The sequence below is a fragment of the Myotis brandtii genome, unplaced genomic scaffold, assembly GCF_000412655.1.
Source record: "Myotis brandtii unplaced genomic scaffold, ASM41265v1 scaffold71, whole genome shotgun sequence".
Lineage (NCBI taxonomy): Eukaryota > Metazoa > Chordata > Mammalia > Chiroptera > Vespertilionidae > Myotis > Myotis brandtii.
The window spans coordinates 1723522-1739069 of NW_005370787.1; the positions used below are offsets into that span (position 1 = coordinate 1723522).

General features: G+C 44.7%; 1 protein-coding gene across 1 annotated transcript in view; it reads left to right on the plus strand.

Moving 5' to 3' along the window:
- Window positions 1-15195: 15195 nt before the first annotated feature.
- ABCC4 (ATP-binding cassette, sub-family C (CFTR/MRP), member 4) overlaps window positions 15196-15548 on the plus strand; it is a 202891-nt gene continuing 202538 nt past the window's right edge. Inside the window, exon 1 of the mRNA XM_005882401.1 lies at window positions 15196-15308. Coding sequence (XP_005882463.1) covers window positions 15196-15308 — 113 coding nt within the window. The remainder of the gene's footprint in view (window positions 15309-15548) is intronic.

Sequence of the window (15548 nt, forward strand, 5' to 3'; positions counted from 1 at the left end):
ACTTTTGCTGTATCCTATTGGTTTTGATAATTATGTTTCCATTTTTTTTAAATACATTTTATTGATTTTTTACAGAGAGGAAGGGAGAGAGATAGAGAGCTAGAAACATTGATGAGAGAGAAACATCGATCAGCTGCCTCCTGCACATCTCCTACTGGGGATGTGCCCACAACCCAGGCACATGCCCTTGACCGGAATCGAACCTGGGACCTTTCAGTTCCCAGGCCGATGCTCTATACACTGAGCCAAACCGGTTTCGGCTATGTTTCCATTTTTATTTGTCTCAAGATATTTTTTGATTTTTTAAAAAAGTTCTTTTTTACCCCATTGGTCTGTTCAGGAGTTGTTGTTTACTGTCCACATATTTGTGAATTTTCTCATTTTTTTGTCATTGCTTTCTAGTTTCATGCTATTGTGGTTGGAAACGATGCTTGATATGATTTTAACCTTAAGTTCATTAAGACTTGCTTTGTGGCCTAACAAAAATGTATCCTGGAGAATGTTCTGTGTGCTTCTGAAGAATGTGGATCTGCTGCTGTTGGATGGAATATTTTGTATACAGTCAAGTGCTGCATAACGATATTTTGGACATGAAGGACTGCATATACAACGGAGGTTCCATAAGATTATAATGTAGCTCAAAAATTCTCATTGCCTAGGGGTGTCATAATGTCATAGTGAAGTGCATTGTTCATGTTTTTGAGGATGCTGGTGTAAACAAACCCACTGACTTCCAGTCATATAAAGGTATAGAGTGCATATTTCTGTACATAATACTTTATTCCTACATAATAAAGACCTAATATGCAAATGGTCATCACGTCCTCATGCTGTCACCCTGTCACGGATCAGACACTCAACACGGGAGAGAGGAATGGGGACCAGCCAGGCACAAACGAGCTCGTGAGAGAGGAATGGGGACCAGACAGGCTGCGGCCCAGGAGAGAGACAAGCTGCCCACCCCGCAGTCCCGGGCGCCAGCGCCTGCAGCTGCAGCCTGGGAGAGGGACAAGCCACCTGCCCCGTGGTCCCAGGCGCCTGTGGCTGTGGCCTGGCGAAACCGTGTCCCTATGGTCCCCTGTAGCTGTGGCTGGCCCAAGCGAAGCTGGCCCGGGCAAAGCCGGCCCGCGTCCTGGGTGCCTGTGACTGGCTGGAGGAGGGAATCCTGGGTCCCAGGTGTGGGGCGAGGCAAAGGTGGTTCGGGGCGATCAGGCCAGCAGGGGAGCAGTTAGGGGCGATGCACGCAGGCAGAGGTGGTTAGGGGCAGTCAGGCAGGCAGGCAGGCGAGCGGTTATGAGCCAGTGGTCCCAGATTGTGAGAGGCAGTCAGACATCCCCCGAGGGGTCCCGGATTGGGAGAGGGTGCCGGCCGGGCTGAGGGAGCCCCCCCTACCCCATGCACGAATTTTGTGCACTGGGCCTCTAATAATGGTAATAAAAGACTTGCTGGCATATGTATTTACTATACTATACTTCTTATCATTATTTTAGAGTATTCTTTTTTTTTAAAATCTATTTTTATTGATTTCAGAGAGGAAGGGAAAGGGAGAGAGAGATAGATAGAAACATCAATGATGAGAGAGAATCACTGACCAGCTGCCTCCTGCACACCCCATATTGGGGATTGAGCCCACAACCTGGGCATGTGACTTGACCAGGAATCTAACTGCAACCTCCTGGTTCATAGGTTGACACTCAACTGCTGATCCGTGTGACTTGACCAGGAATCAAACTGCAACCTCCTGGTTTATAGGTTGACACTCAACTGCTGAGCCATGCTTTCCAGGCTAGAGTATATTCTTTTTGATGATAAAAGCAAATATATTTTCTGTAAAACAGTATGCCGTGTTAAACTGGCAGCATCCTCATACATCTGGTGTTTACTGTGTCTCTTGATTGAATCTTTCCCCCTTGTGCTTGGCTTAATCTTCTGTTTTGTTCATCATGCCCCTAAGTGTACCAAATCCCCTGCTTCCCGGCAGGCCTGGCTCGGTTGAGCGTCGAGCTATGAACCAGGAGGTGACAGTTCCATTCCTGGTTAGGGCACATGCACAGGTTTCGGGCTCGATCTCCAGTAGGAGGCAGCCAATCAATGACTCTCATAATTGATTAAAAAAGTGTTTTATTAATTTCAGAGAGAGGAAGGAGAGGGAGAGAGAGATAGAAACATCATTACTAGCATGTCAATGAGCCATCCATTTCTAGTGTCTTATTTTAATGGGAATAAATGTAATGTGCATTTTTCTGATAAGCAAAATTGCTCATGACTATGGTTTTTTATATATTTAGTATATAACATGGAGTTCTTAATATATATTACTGCTATGCTGGTTTTAAAGGGATCTAGAGTTGCTTCTTCAGTTTATATTAAATAGGATATTAAAAAATATTTTCTTAAAGGATATTTTGCATTGCAATGTTTTTTCTTGTTTTGACTCCCTAAGGTAAATTAGTAATAGGATGTTGAATTTTAATCTCTGATTTCTAGTTCACTTGGCTTAACTTTATGGTACAGTGGTAGAGTTAGGACCAACACAGGGAGGTGAGATTTAGGATGTTGAATTTTAATCTCTGATTTCCAGTTCACTTGGCTTAACTTTATGGTACAGTGGTAGAGTTAGGACCAACACAGGGAGGTGAGATTTACGTGATTAGCTGGGAGTAAGTCTGGGAGAGGGAATTTGATGTAGTTTACTTGTATGAAGGAATGAGGCTAATTGTCCTGGTCTCACTTAAATGTTTCTAATTCATTTTTAAGCTCTTTCCTTGCCTTCCACAGTGTGGCTTAAAAACCCACGTTTCCCTTTTAACGTCAGGATAAAGTCCAAATTCCTAAGTTTAGAATACAAGACCTTTGATTACCCCATTACTACATCAAACCTCATGCACTTTTGAACCTGCTGTCCCCACGCAGTATGTCTTTGCAGGTCTGGTTCTGTTTTTGTGGAAGCTCTTCTCTTCCTCCCTGGTCTCCTCAGTGAATGTTAAATGATTCCCCCGGACAGGACTCACTAGCCCCCGTGGAGGCCCCCTCGGCAGCTGCACAGGTTTTCTTCTCAGTGTACGAGTGGATCCCAGACCTGGCTGATGACCAGAATCGATTGGGGGTGGGGGTGGGGGTTCAGAAGGCCACCAGTTGGGTCCCGTCTTGGCTTATTCTGTCTCAGTCATTTGGGATGGGGCTCTGGATACCTGTTGGTCTTTGTGTTAAGACTCCCCGAGTTGAGGTGGGATTTTGATGTTTAGCCAGGGTTGGGACTGTTGGTGTAAAAGCCAAGTGAGGCATCCAAAGTGCACTCTGCAGCAGGTTCTCAAACTTGAGCCTATATCAGCATCACCTGGACGACTTGGTAAGATCAAGATTGATGGGCTCCACTCTCAGAGTTTCTGATTCCTAGGTCCGGGTGGGGCCGGAGAATTTGCATTTCTAACAAGTTAGGGGATGCTGATGCTGATGCTGATGCTGATGCTGGTCTGGGGACCTCACTCTGAGAACCTCTGCTATACAGTAGATGGGTCATTGGCAAGCTGGGGGTAGTGATCCCTTACCCTACAGAGACCTGAAGAAAGACAAGAAGCAGATCTTGTGTGTAGTTCGCAACCACACTTGCCACATATTGTAATTTTTTGCATAGATAGATCCCTTGCTCACTGGGCTGTGAGTGCCTGTAGGGCAATTGAACCCTAGAATATAGTAAAGGTTTCATACCATTCTTCTTGCTCTGGTGGTTAAGGGAGGACTGCCAGTGTCTTGTGGCTACTCTGTGGGGCCAACAGTTGAAGTGGAGTCCTATGGCTTTTCAAGAAATATGAAAAGATTGGGGCAGTGGTTCTGATTCTGGAGATTTTGCCACCCAGGCAATGTCTGGGGACAACTTGGGGTTGGGAGACGGTACTTGTGTCTTGAGGATGGATTTCAGGGATGCTGCTAACCGTCCCAGGACAGCCCCCCCCTAGCAAAGAAGCATGCGACCTAAAATGTTAGTTCTGCTGAGCTCCAGAAATCCTGCCTCAGGGGAAGGAGGTTCTGATGAGGTTGCTGGGTCTTACTGTGAGATGTGTCTGTGGTCATTTGTCCCTCCCAACCCCTGTTCATAGATTCCCTGACCCAGAGTACCCCCACCCCAGCCCTGCCCTGATGGAGCCTGCAGTGACCAGGGCTAACGTAATCTCCTGGGAGGATTAACCAGAGATTAATATTTGCCACAGCTAGAAGTGCTTTGAAATACATTATCCTTTCAACAATAAATGACTTATTTGAGTGGGGCTAGGGCATTTGCTGAATGATTGACTGACCTTAGTTGACCTGCATCTCCCCTTCTTCAGGAGGAGAGAGCGTTGTGTGAGTGAATGTTCTCTGCCTTGCTTCTCAACCAGTGGAGAGTCATTTATCAACTCAGCTGAATTTTCAGTGACTTGCCATGTGCTAGGTCTGGTGAGCATCACAGAATGGGCCCTGTCCTCATGGAGTTCTCATGCTAGAAGGGAGATGGACAAAATAAAGGATTATCTTTCTCTCAAAAAATAAAAAAATAAGTCCTAGCCGGTTTGGCTCAGTGGATAGAGCGTCAGCCTGCGGACTCAAGGGTCCCAGGTTCGATTCCGGTCAATGGCATGTACCTTGGTTGCGGGCACATCCCCAGTAGGGGGTGTGCAAGAGGCAGCTGATTGATGTTTCTCTCTCATCGATGTTTCTGACTCTCTATCCCTCTCCCTTCCTCTCTGTAAAAAACCAATAAAATATATTAAAAAAAATAAAAAAATAGATTTTAATAAATAGATCCAGAAATTAGAAGAGGAGAATAAGGTGAAAAATTAGGGTATATTTTTTTGATAAGATGATCAGGCCTTGCTTTGAAGGTGACAATTAGATTGAGACCTGGAGGAGGGACGGTGCAATCATGGGAGGAAATGGGGCAGAGTATTTGTTCCCAGCAAAGGGAATAGAAAACAGGAGTTGGGGACTACATCAGGCCAGCCCGATTGGAACAGTGAGCAGGGAGGGGAGGGGCAGGAGATGGGTGGCCAGTCAGGAGGGACCTGGTCACGCATGACACCCCAGGTAAATGTGAGGATGGCAGATGTAAGGCCATAGCCGTCAGGCATTGTGGAGGTCTGAAAGCCCATCCTTAATAAAGCGAAAGGAAGGTTCCAGAAGAGATGAGAACAATAAATTGAGCAGCTAAGGTTTGGGGTTTCTTTTGTGTAGGGTGTGGAAGTCACTCAGTGATGTTGGTAGTTGGGGTCAAGGGGAAGCCTGATCCAGCAGCTGGGGGTGCGGAAGAATGATAGGCAACAAGAGAAGTCAGCGCATGGCCTTTGGAGATAGATGCCAGGGTTGTTTACAGCTAGGAGGGGCCTGGGGCTGGAAGTGTAATTGGGGAAGTGGTGGGTGATGCTGAGGCTGCCGGGAAGTCCTGTCCCCAGGGCCTAGGCCCCTGTAGCAGGAGAGCAAGGAGCTGAGGATGGTCCAAGGGCTTCATGGAGAACACCCCCTTGGCCACAGCATGTGGGGGCCTGTGGCTGAAGTTTGGAAGTGGGGTCAAGATAACCAGCACTGCCCGGCCAGTGTGGCTTAGTGGTTGAGCGCCGACCTATGAACTAGGCGGTCATGGTTCTTTTCCCAGTCGGGGCCGGGTTGTGGGCTCGATCCCCAGTGGGAGGCATGCGGGAGGCAGCTGATGGATGATTCTCTCTCATCATTGATGTTTCTCTCTCTCTCTCCCTCTCCCTTCCTCTCTGAAATCAATAAAAATATTTAGGAAAAAAACACACACAGATAACCAGCACCCCACCGGGCTCCATTACTGGAAAGCTGTACTCACTGTTGTTTAGGAAGTATAACGGGGGATCCATCGCTTTTCAACTCTGTTCCCCAAGGGCCCTGAAGGGAGGAGGGTGAAGGAGCACCCCCGAAGTGTGGAAGTGGAAGCTCCCTGAAGCCTGGCATGTCTTGGCCAATGTTTCCATTTATTCAGTGTTGATGTGTTCAAACTCTACAGTTTACTAAAACTTCCGGGAAGATGTGCCAAGTGTTTCTGTGGCTTTGTGGGCTCCTGGGACACTCCTTGGGGCGTGGGCCTCTCAGTCGGGCACACTCCTCTGTGGGGCCTCTTGGTCTTTTCAGCTCGGGAACTACGTGTATTTTGGTCATGTACATTTCACTTCCTTCTCACTGTGGGAAACAAGAAGTGATGCGGGAGTGACAAACGAGTGTGAGTTCTGCAAGGAGGAAACCCTCCACAGAAGCCTCATTGCAGCCTAAATGCCAGTTTATCCTTTGGATCATTTCCCTGCAGCTCGAATGTTCCCTGAGCTCAGCTGTCCAGGGAGCTGTGCTGGGAATGGAGTATGCAAAAAGGCCTGACAGGCCTCCCGCCCTCGAGGGACCCCTGGATGGTGTGGGGATGATGGTAGTACCAAGGGCATTGTACATACAGTGGACCCATTAGTGTGTCAGGAAATCAATTTAGTGAATTTCAACTGGCATTTCTTGTTTTTTTTTTTAATTAAAAAATTTATGGTAAAATACACAAAATCTACCATTTGTAAAAATTTGTGTTGTTGTTTTTTTTTAATTAAAAAGTTTATGGTAAAATACACAAAATCTACCATTTGTAAAAAAAATTGAGGTATGATTGATATTAATTTCAGATGTATAACATGATTTGATATTTGTATATATTTTGAAGTGATCACTACATTAAGTCTTAATATCCATCACTCCACATAAATACAAATTTTTTCCTGTGATAAGAACTTTTAAGATTTACTCTCATTATGCAATACAGCATAATGAATTAGAGTCACCATCCTGTATATTATATCCTCATGACTTATTTTATAACTGGAAGTTTGTACCTTTTGACCCTCTTCAGCCATTTTGCCCACCTCCACACCCCTCACCTCTGTCAATCACTAATCTGTTCCCTGTTATCTTTGAGCTCTTTAAGATTCCACATATAAGTGAGATCATACTGTTTTTGTTTTTTTCTGTTTGACTTATTTCACTTAGCATAATGCCCTCAACTTCTATTCATGTTGTCACAAATGGCAAGATGTCTTCCTTTCTTTCTTTTTTTAAAAAATCTTTACCTGAGGATATTTTTCCTTTGATTTTTAGAGAGAGTGGAAGGGAGGAGGAGAGACAGAAAGACAGAAATATCTATGTGAGAGAGACACATTGATTGGTTGCCTCCCACACTCGCCCCTGCAACCGAGGTACATGTCCTTGACTGGAATCGAACCTGGGACCCTTTAGTCCGCTCTATCCACTGAGCCAGATGAGCTAGGGCCATTATTTTTTATGGCTGAATAATATTCCTTTGTGTATATGTATGTGTATATAATATTAACTTTACCATATTAACCGTTTTTAAATTGTGCAGTTTAGTGGCTGGCCTTTTATTACTGGCTTATTTCACTGAGTATAATACTTTGGATTCATCCATGTTGTAGCATGTATAAATATTGCCTTCCTGCCCTAACCAGTTTGGCTCAGTGGATAGAGCGTTGGCCTGTGGACTGAAAGGTCCCAGGTTCGATTCTGGTCAGGGGCATGTACCTTGATTGCGGGCACATCCCCAGTAGGAGGTGTGCAGAAGGCAGCTGATCAATGTTTTTCTCTCATCGATGTTTCTAACTCTCTATCCCTTTCCCTTCCGCTCTGTAAAAAATCAATAAAATATATATTTTAAAAATTGCCTTCCTGTCCTGGCTGGTGTTTCTCAATGGTTAGAGCATTAGCCTGCACATCAAAGGGTTGAGGGTTCGATTCCTGGTCAAGGGCACATACCTGGGTAGCAGGTTCCATCCCTGACCTGGTCCAGTTGTGTGTGGGCAGCAACCAGTCTATGTGTCTCTCTCTCATATCAATGTTTCTTTCTCTCTCTCTCTCTCCCCCCTTTCCCTCTTCCTTTCCTTCTCCTCCTCCCCCTTCCATGCTCTCTAAAATCAATGGAAAAAAATATCCTTGGGTTAGGATTAACAAAAACAAAAAAAATTAATGGAAAAAATATCCTGAGGTGAGGATTAACAACAACAAGAAATTGCCTTCCATATTAAGGCCAAATAATATTCCACTGCATGTATATACCATATTTTGTTTATCCATTCATCCATTGATGGACACTTGGGTTACTTCCACCTTTTGAGTATTGTGACTAATGTTATGATCATGGGTGTATAATGACTGGCATTTCTTTTTAATGTTGTAGGGTAGAATACAAAATATCAGAGTAGCCTGGGTAAATGTGGACACAGTATAGATAGACCTGTGTATTCAAGAGCGCTTGGTAATCTAGATTTTTATGGGGAATATAATTTTTAAGCTACTATTCTTCAAAATAATAATGTGTACCCCACCCAGCATTTTTTTTGCTGGGATCTTTGTGTGGGACTCCAATGGGTGACCTCAGGCATGAGAGATTATGTATAAGGGATTTTTAATAAGTGACAAAATTCCATGTGTCCAAAGAAGGAGAGATTTGCTGGAGAGAGAGGTCAGAGAGGGGCCAAGTGAAGGAGCTAGAACTTGAAGCTGGGAATAAGTCACATTAAAAAGAAAAGGGGTACAGGAACTCCTATTCATTGCTGGTGAGATTGCAAGATAATGCAGCTACTTAAAAAAGACATTTTTATTGATTCCAGAGAGGAAGGGAGAGGGAGATAGAAACATCAGTGATGAGAGACAATCATTGATCGGCTGCCTCCCGCAGGCCCCTCACGGGGCACTGGGCCCATAACCCAGGCATGTGCCTTGACCGGAAATCGAACTGTGACCTCGAGGTTGACGCTCAACCCTGAGCCACACTGGCTGGGCTAATGCAGCTACTTTTGAAGACAGTGTGCAGGCTTCTTACTAAATACTCTTTCCGTGTGACCCAGCAATCGTGCTTCTTGGCGTTTACCAAAGGGATTTGAAAGCTTAGGCTCACGCAAAACCTCCTCTCGGTTGTTTATATCAGCTTTATTTGTAATTACCAAAACTTGGAGCAACCAAGATGCCCTTTCGTTGGGGAATGGATAAATAAACTGTAGTCCATCCAGTTAATGGAATATTATTCAACACTAAAAGGAAATGAGCTATCAAGCTATGGAAAGATATGAAGGAACCTTAAGTGCGTATTAAGTGAAAGAAACAAGTCTGAAAAGGCTAAATATTTACTGTGTGATGCCATCGCTATTACATTCTGGAAACGGCAAAACCATGGAGACAGTAAAAAGATCAGTGGTTGCCAGGGGTTGGGAGGAGGGAAGGATGAATAGGTGCAGCACAGGATTTTTAGGTGAAACTCTTCTGTATCATACAGTAATGGTGGATACATGTCATTACACATCTGTCAAAACCCATAGGATGTATGGATTTTGACAGATGTATAATGAATGACCCTTACTGTGAAGTTTGGTTGATCATGACACGTCAATATAGGTTAATCCATTGTAACAAATGTACGGCTCTGGTGGGAGATTTTGATACTGTGGGAGGTTGTGGGAGAGTGGGTGATTCAGAACTCTGTACTTACTGCTCAGTTTTGCTGTGAGCCTGCAACTGCTGTAAAAAATAAAGTATAAGTAAACAAATAAAAAGAATGAAGGCTTTCCAGGTTGGGGGGATGGAGGTAGGAGTGTCAATGTGTGCTCAGGGGATGAGTGGGCAACTGGTCTGGCTGTGAGAAAGCGTTCCTGTTAGGACAGTGGGATGTGTGGCTGGAAAAGCAGTCTGGCGCTACTGCGGATACGCAGACACACACCAGCTTGTGCTGAGGCGGGGCTTTGCCAGTGGCATGAGGTGATGTATCTCTTAAATTAACCTAACTGCCCAGATGTTTATCTCCCAGGGACTGATAAACTGAGCAGCCTGTGAAAGCATTATGATAACTGACTAAACTATGCAGATCAGTTCTTTAGCCTTGAGGAGGTATCCTTTTAATTAATTAAGACAGTGAATTATATGTCCACATGCATGTGATTAAGTAAAATTCTTTGACCCAAGTAAAGTGTTTTCTGATGCTCTGATCCCAATGAGTGATATTAAAGGCTTACGTTGTTAGTCAGTAATACCCTCCAGGTCCATCCTTACTCTCTGAATTTTGAAGCAAGATCTATGTAATCCCTTAGAGAGGATGAGGTTTAATAGTTTAGAACAGCGGTTCTCAACCTGTGAGTCTCGATCCCTTTGGGGGTCAAACGACCCTTTCACAGGGGTCGCTTAAGACCATTGGAAAACACATATATAATTACATATTGTTTTTGTGATTAATCACTATGCTTTAATTATGTTCAATTTGTAACAATGAAAATACATCCTGCATATCAGATATTTACATTACGATTCATAACAGTAGCAAAATTACAGTTATGAAGTAGCAACAAAAATAACTTTATGGTTGGGTGTCACCACAACATGAGGAACTGTATTAAAGGGTCGCGGCATGAGGAAGGTTGAGAACCACTGCTTTAATTATGTTCAATTTGTAACAATGAAAATACATCCTGCATATCAGATATTTACATTACGATTCATAACAGTAGCAAAATTACAGTTATGAAGTAGCAACGACGAAAATAATATGGTTGGGGGTAACCACAACATGAGGAACTGTATTAAAGGGTCACGGCATTAGGAAGGTTGAGAACCACTGGTTTGGAAGAAAGTGTTTGATTGGAATAGGAGCTATTGACCGTATTTTCAGAGAAGAGCCAGCCAGCACTTAGGCACTCACAGCCTTAGAAGGGATCTTGCCAATGAGTCTTTACCCTAGTGGTGGTCACCTGGACTCTGCTAACTACACTAGGGTATCAACCTGCCAGTTCTAAGATCCCTCACTTGTGAGCTTCAATCAAAAGTGATTTAATCCCCTCACGGCCAAGGGCAGGAGAAGTAGTGTCTTATTCCTGACCCATTTTGTTCCTAAGGTTACTGAATTGCGTGCAAATGTGTGTGTGTTTTAAAGAAGGACTTAGGATAGTTATCCACTCACAGTTAGTAGATTCTGGGTGTTGGTTGTGGTGTGGGAAAAGTTCTTGTGAAGATGTGTGGTGATAAGACAAGAGACACTATGAAGCCGTAAAGGCATGGGTTAGCCGTGGGAGACAAGGGAAACAAGAAGGCCAGGGGTGGACCAGGGATTTCTGCAGTGCCCATCGCCTGGGAGGACCCATGTGGCTCCTGGGGCAGAGGGAGTGCAGGGACCTGGGGAACATTGGGGAAGAAAGGGGACACAGCCTGCACTGCCGCCTGGCTTATTTTGACCTGGAAAGAACAGGTGGTAGGTGAAAGGGAAAAGGATAGAGAAATGAATTTTGAGCAAGTTTTAGGAAAGGCAGAAAGCCGCAGAGGAATGAGGAAAGACGATTCTAACTTGAGAGTTGCCGCTGCATTTAATTTGACTTGGCTGTGGGCCACTCCAGGAATGCTGGGGTGGTGACCTATTTTGAGACAGCTTACCTGAGGTGTGGGTGTTCCAGTCTCACCCTGGATGGATTCCAATGACATCTTGCCAAGACATACCAGACACTGGCTTTGATCACAGAGCTTCTAAGTAGTTTAAGAGTAGTCATTGCTCTGAAGGAGTTACAGCCATGGTGAGACAGGAGGGAAAGGCTGCTGCTGCATCAAGTGTTGTGGACGAAGAGTGGATGGAGAGAGTGTCCCTGTGGAGAGGAGGACCACTGGGGCAGAGCTGGGTGGCGGTGGCCCCTTTGGCAGTGATCTGGAATTGTTGAGTAAGCTCCCTCAGGCATAAATTGGAATCGAGGTATCAGTTGACCATGTCTAATTCCTTACTTAGATGGTGACAGATAATGTAGGCTCCTACGAAAGTGGGCTTCCAGCAGATGGAAATGAAAACCTTCAGTCCCTGCTGGTACCTGTAGGGCTCAGCTGGCTTTCTGAGCAGTGAAGGAAATTGGGAGGGTCCTTAAGTCAAAAGCCACCATGAAAGAAATATGTTTGAGTAATTTCATCTAAGTTATTAGGCTTTCTAATGGGGTCCAAATGTGATTACTTAAGGGTTCTATCCTGGTAATGGCTGATATTTGGTGGGATTTTTTAAGTTTTCAAAGCAGCTCCAGTTGATCTCTCAGTGGCTGAGGGAGGTGCTATGTAAAGGGGTCCTTCCCATTTGCTGGAGGCCAATACTAATTCTATCTAATAAAGAGGGAATATGCTAATTGACCATCACGCCCCCACAAAGATGGCAGTGCCCACAGCCAGTAAGGAGGGAATATGTTAATTGACTGCCACGCCCTCAAAGATGGCTGTGCCCATAGCCACAAGATGGCGGTGCCCAGTCCCTTCAGCCCCGCTGGGGCGGCAGGCGCGTAGCACGGTAAATTATAAGGCTATTTTGAGGTCACACACACAGGAAGTGGCAAAGTCCTAGACTCTTAACAGCAGGATTTCCACCTCAATATGTATTTTGTTTATACTCATTAAAATTTTTAAAAAATTATGTTAAAATGCACATAACACAGAATTTATCACTTAGCCATTGAAGTGTACAGTTCAGTCGTGTTTAAGTACATCCACATTGTTGTACAACCAATCTCCACAGTTCTTTTCATCTTGCATTAGTACTAGTATTTTATTAAACACTGACTCCTCACCTCCCTTTCTTCCTTCCTGGTCACTCTCCTACTTTCTGTCTCTCTGAATTTGAATACTCCCCAAGTACCTTGTAAGTGGTATCCTACAGTATCGGTCCTTTTGTGTCTGCGCCATTTTACATTCCTGCCGGCATTGTGCAAGGCTTCCATGCACATCCGTGCCTACACTTTTCTATTCTAACGTGTGAGAGGTGGTAGCTCCCTGTGGTTTTGATCGGCATTTCCCTGATGATGAGTGATGCTGAGCGTCTTCTCCCGGGCAAGCAGAATTTTAAAGAGGGTCGTTCAGGACCTACGGTCACCATCTGGGTAAATTCCAGTGCTGACTGCCTGAGCACTTGCTGAAGGGCACAACTGTAGAGTAAGTGGCCCAGCACATTCCAAGCCTGTTTAGTGGTAAAGCTCACCGATTTATACTTTTGTGTTGGAAGGAAATTGAAACCTAGTGATGTGAAATGACTGGCAAAAAGTCATGGAGGTCCAAAATCTGGACTTCGTAGAAATGACTGTGGGGGAGAGGGAGACGGCCGAGGCTCTGGGAACCCTAGGGTTCTCAGTGTCATTGCTGGGACTAGAAGCCATTCTTCTGGCTCCTGTTCCAGGGCTAGCAAAACCTGGAGCTCAGTTTCTCGTCCTGCTTCCTCAGTGATTCATAGATGTTCATTTGTTCACCAGGCAGTTCTTTTTTTAAAATATATTCTATTGATTTCTTACAGAGAGCTCCATTCTAATGGGTGAGAGGTGGTATCTCCCTGTGGTTTTGATCTGCATTTCCCTGATGCTGAGTGATGCTGAGCATCTTCTCCCAGGCAAGCAGAATTTTAAAGAGGGCCGTTCAGGACCTGCGGTCATCATCTGGGTAAATTCCAGTGCTGACTGCCTGAGCACTTGCTGAAGGGCACAACTGTAGAGTAAGTGGCCCAGCGCATTCCAAGCCTGTTTAGTGGTAAAGCTCACCGATTTATACTTTTGCGTTGGAAGAAATTGAAACCTAGTGATGTGAAATGACTGGCAAAAAGTCATGGAGGTCCAAAATCTGGACCTCGTAGAAATGAAGGCAGGGGAGAAGGAGAGGGAGACGGCCGAGGCTCTGGGAACCCTAGGGTTCTCAGTGTCATTGCTGGGACTAGAAGCCACTCTTCCGGTTCCTGTTCCAGGGCTAGAAAACCTGGAGCTCAGTTTCTCTTCCTGCTTCCTCAGTGATTCATAGATATTCATTTGTTCACCAGGCAGTTCTTTTTTTTAAATATATTCTATTGATTTCTTACAGAGAGGAAGGGAGAGAGATAGAGAGTTAGAAACATCGATGAGAGAGAAACATCGATCAGCTGCCTCCTGCACACTTCCTACTGGGTATGTGTCTGCAACCCAGGTACATGCCCTTGACTGGAATTGAACCTGGGACCCTTGAGTCCACAGGCCGATGCTCTATCCATCTGTTAGGGTCACCAGGCAGTTCTTGAGCACCTGCTCTGTCCCCAGTGCTGTGATGGGGATAAAGCAGTAAAGGAGGTAAACATGATCTCTGCTTCCATGATTGTTGTCTGGCGTCAGAAGTCTCCTTACCCTGGTAAAATCAGTAAAATGGTGCTAATCTTTGAGCTAGCTTTGCATATTAATTATTATCCCTTAAATAATGCATAATGGAGAATAGCAGTTTATTTGAATAGAGTTTTTCTTGGTTCCTCTATAAAGTTATTGTTTTTTCCTTTTACAGTTAAAAAGTAATTTGAGATTATGTGAATATTCTCTTCCACATCAAACTTTCATTGGTTTTACTCCCACTGATGATTTCTTTTCTTTTTTCTTTCTTTCTTTTTTTTTTGTTAATTCTCACCTGAGGATATTTTTTCCATTAATTTTTAGAGAGTGGAAGGAAGAGGGAGAGACAGAGAGAAACATTGATGTGAGAGAGACACATTGATTGGTTGCCTCCTGCATGCACCCCAACCGGGGCCGAGGAACCTGCAACCAAGGTATGTACCCTTTACCAGAATCGAATCCAGGACCCTTCAGTCCGAGGGCCAACACTCTAACCACTGAGCAAACCGGCTAGAGCTCCCATTGATCATCTATTTCTAAATCCATTGTTCCTTCAACATTTATTTGCATTTGAGAATGCAAGCACTTTCGCTTCTCTCCCATTTACAGAAAGTAAGGATTGGTGGATTCTTGTTCATTGCCATTTATTTATCGTGATGCTCAGTGTATCCCAGATTTGCCTAGTGAGAGCCCTTCAGGCTGGCTCCTCTATCCTTTTCACATATCCTCATGATTTCTTTGAGCTTTTCCTTGTCTTATGGTGTAAGACAGGGGTCCTGAAACTACGGCCTGCGGGCCACATGCAAATACCAATATTGTATTTGTTCCCGTTTTGTTTTTTTACTTCAAAATAAGATATGTGCAGTGTGCATAGGAATTTGTTCATAGTTTTTTTTTTTTAAACTATAGTCCGGCCCTCCAACGATCTGAGGGACAGTGAACTGGCCCCCTGTTTAAAAAGTTTGAGGACCCCTGGTGTAAGATGTTTCAGGCCCATCTTGTACTTTCTCTGCCTGTTTTGTGTTGGTCTGATCACTGGGTAGTGATGCCGTTGCTAGGAATGCTTGGGGCACTCCTCACAGACATTTTCCCTGGGGAGCCAGTGTTGAAGCTGGACCAGCCCTTGTGGTTCTTCAGGTTGCCAGCTGCACCTCCACGGTGATCATCAGGGAACTTTGAAAAAAGATAAGGTGTTTACTCACAAGTCCTGCCTGGGGCTACGCAGCAAGGTCTTGGGGTTGGCGGAGTAGACAGAGAGAGAAAAAAAGGGAGAGAGAGGGAGACAGAAAGAGAGAGAGGAGTCATGAGTGTGAGCCTGGGGTTCTGCCTTTACTGGGATTGAGGGTGGGGTGCCTAGGGTGTTGTGTGTTCACTCTTGATCAATTTAAAACATAAGAG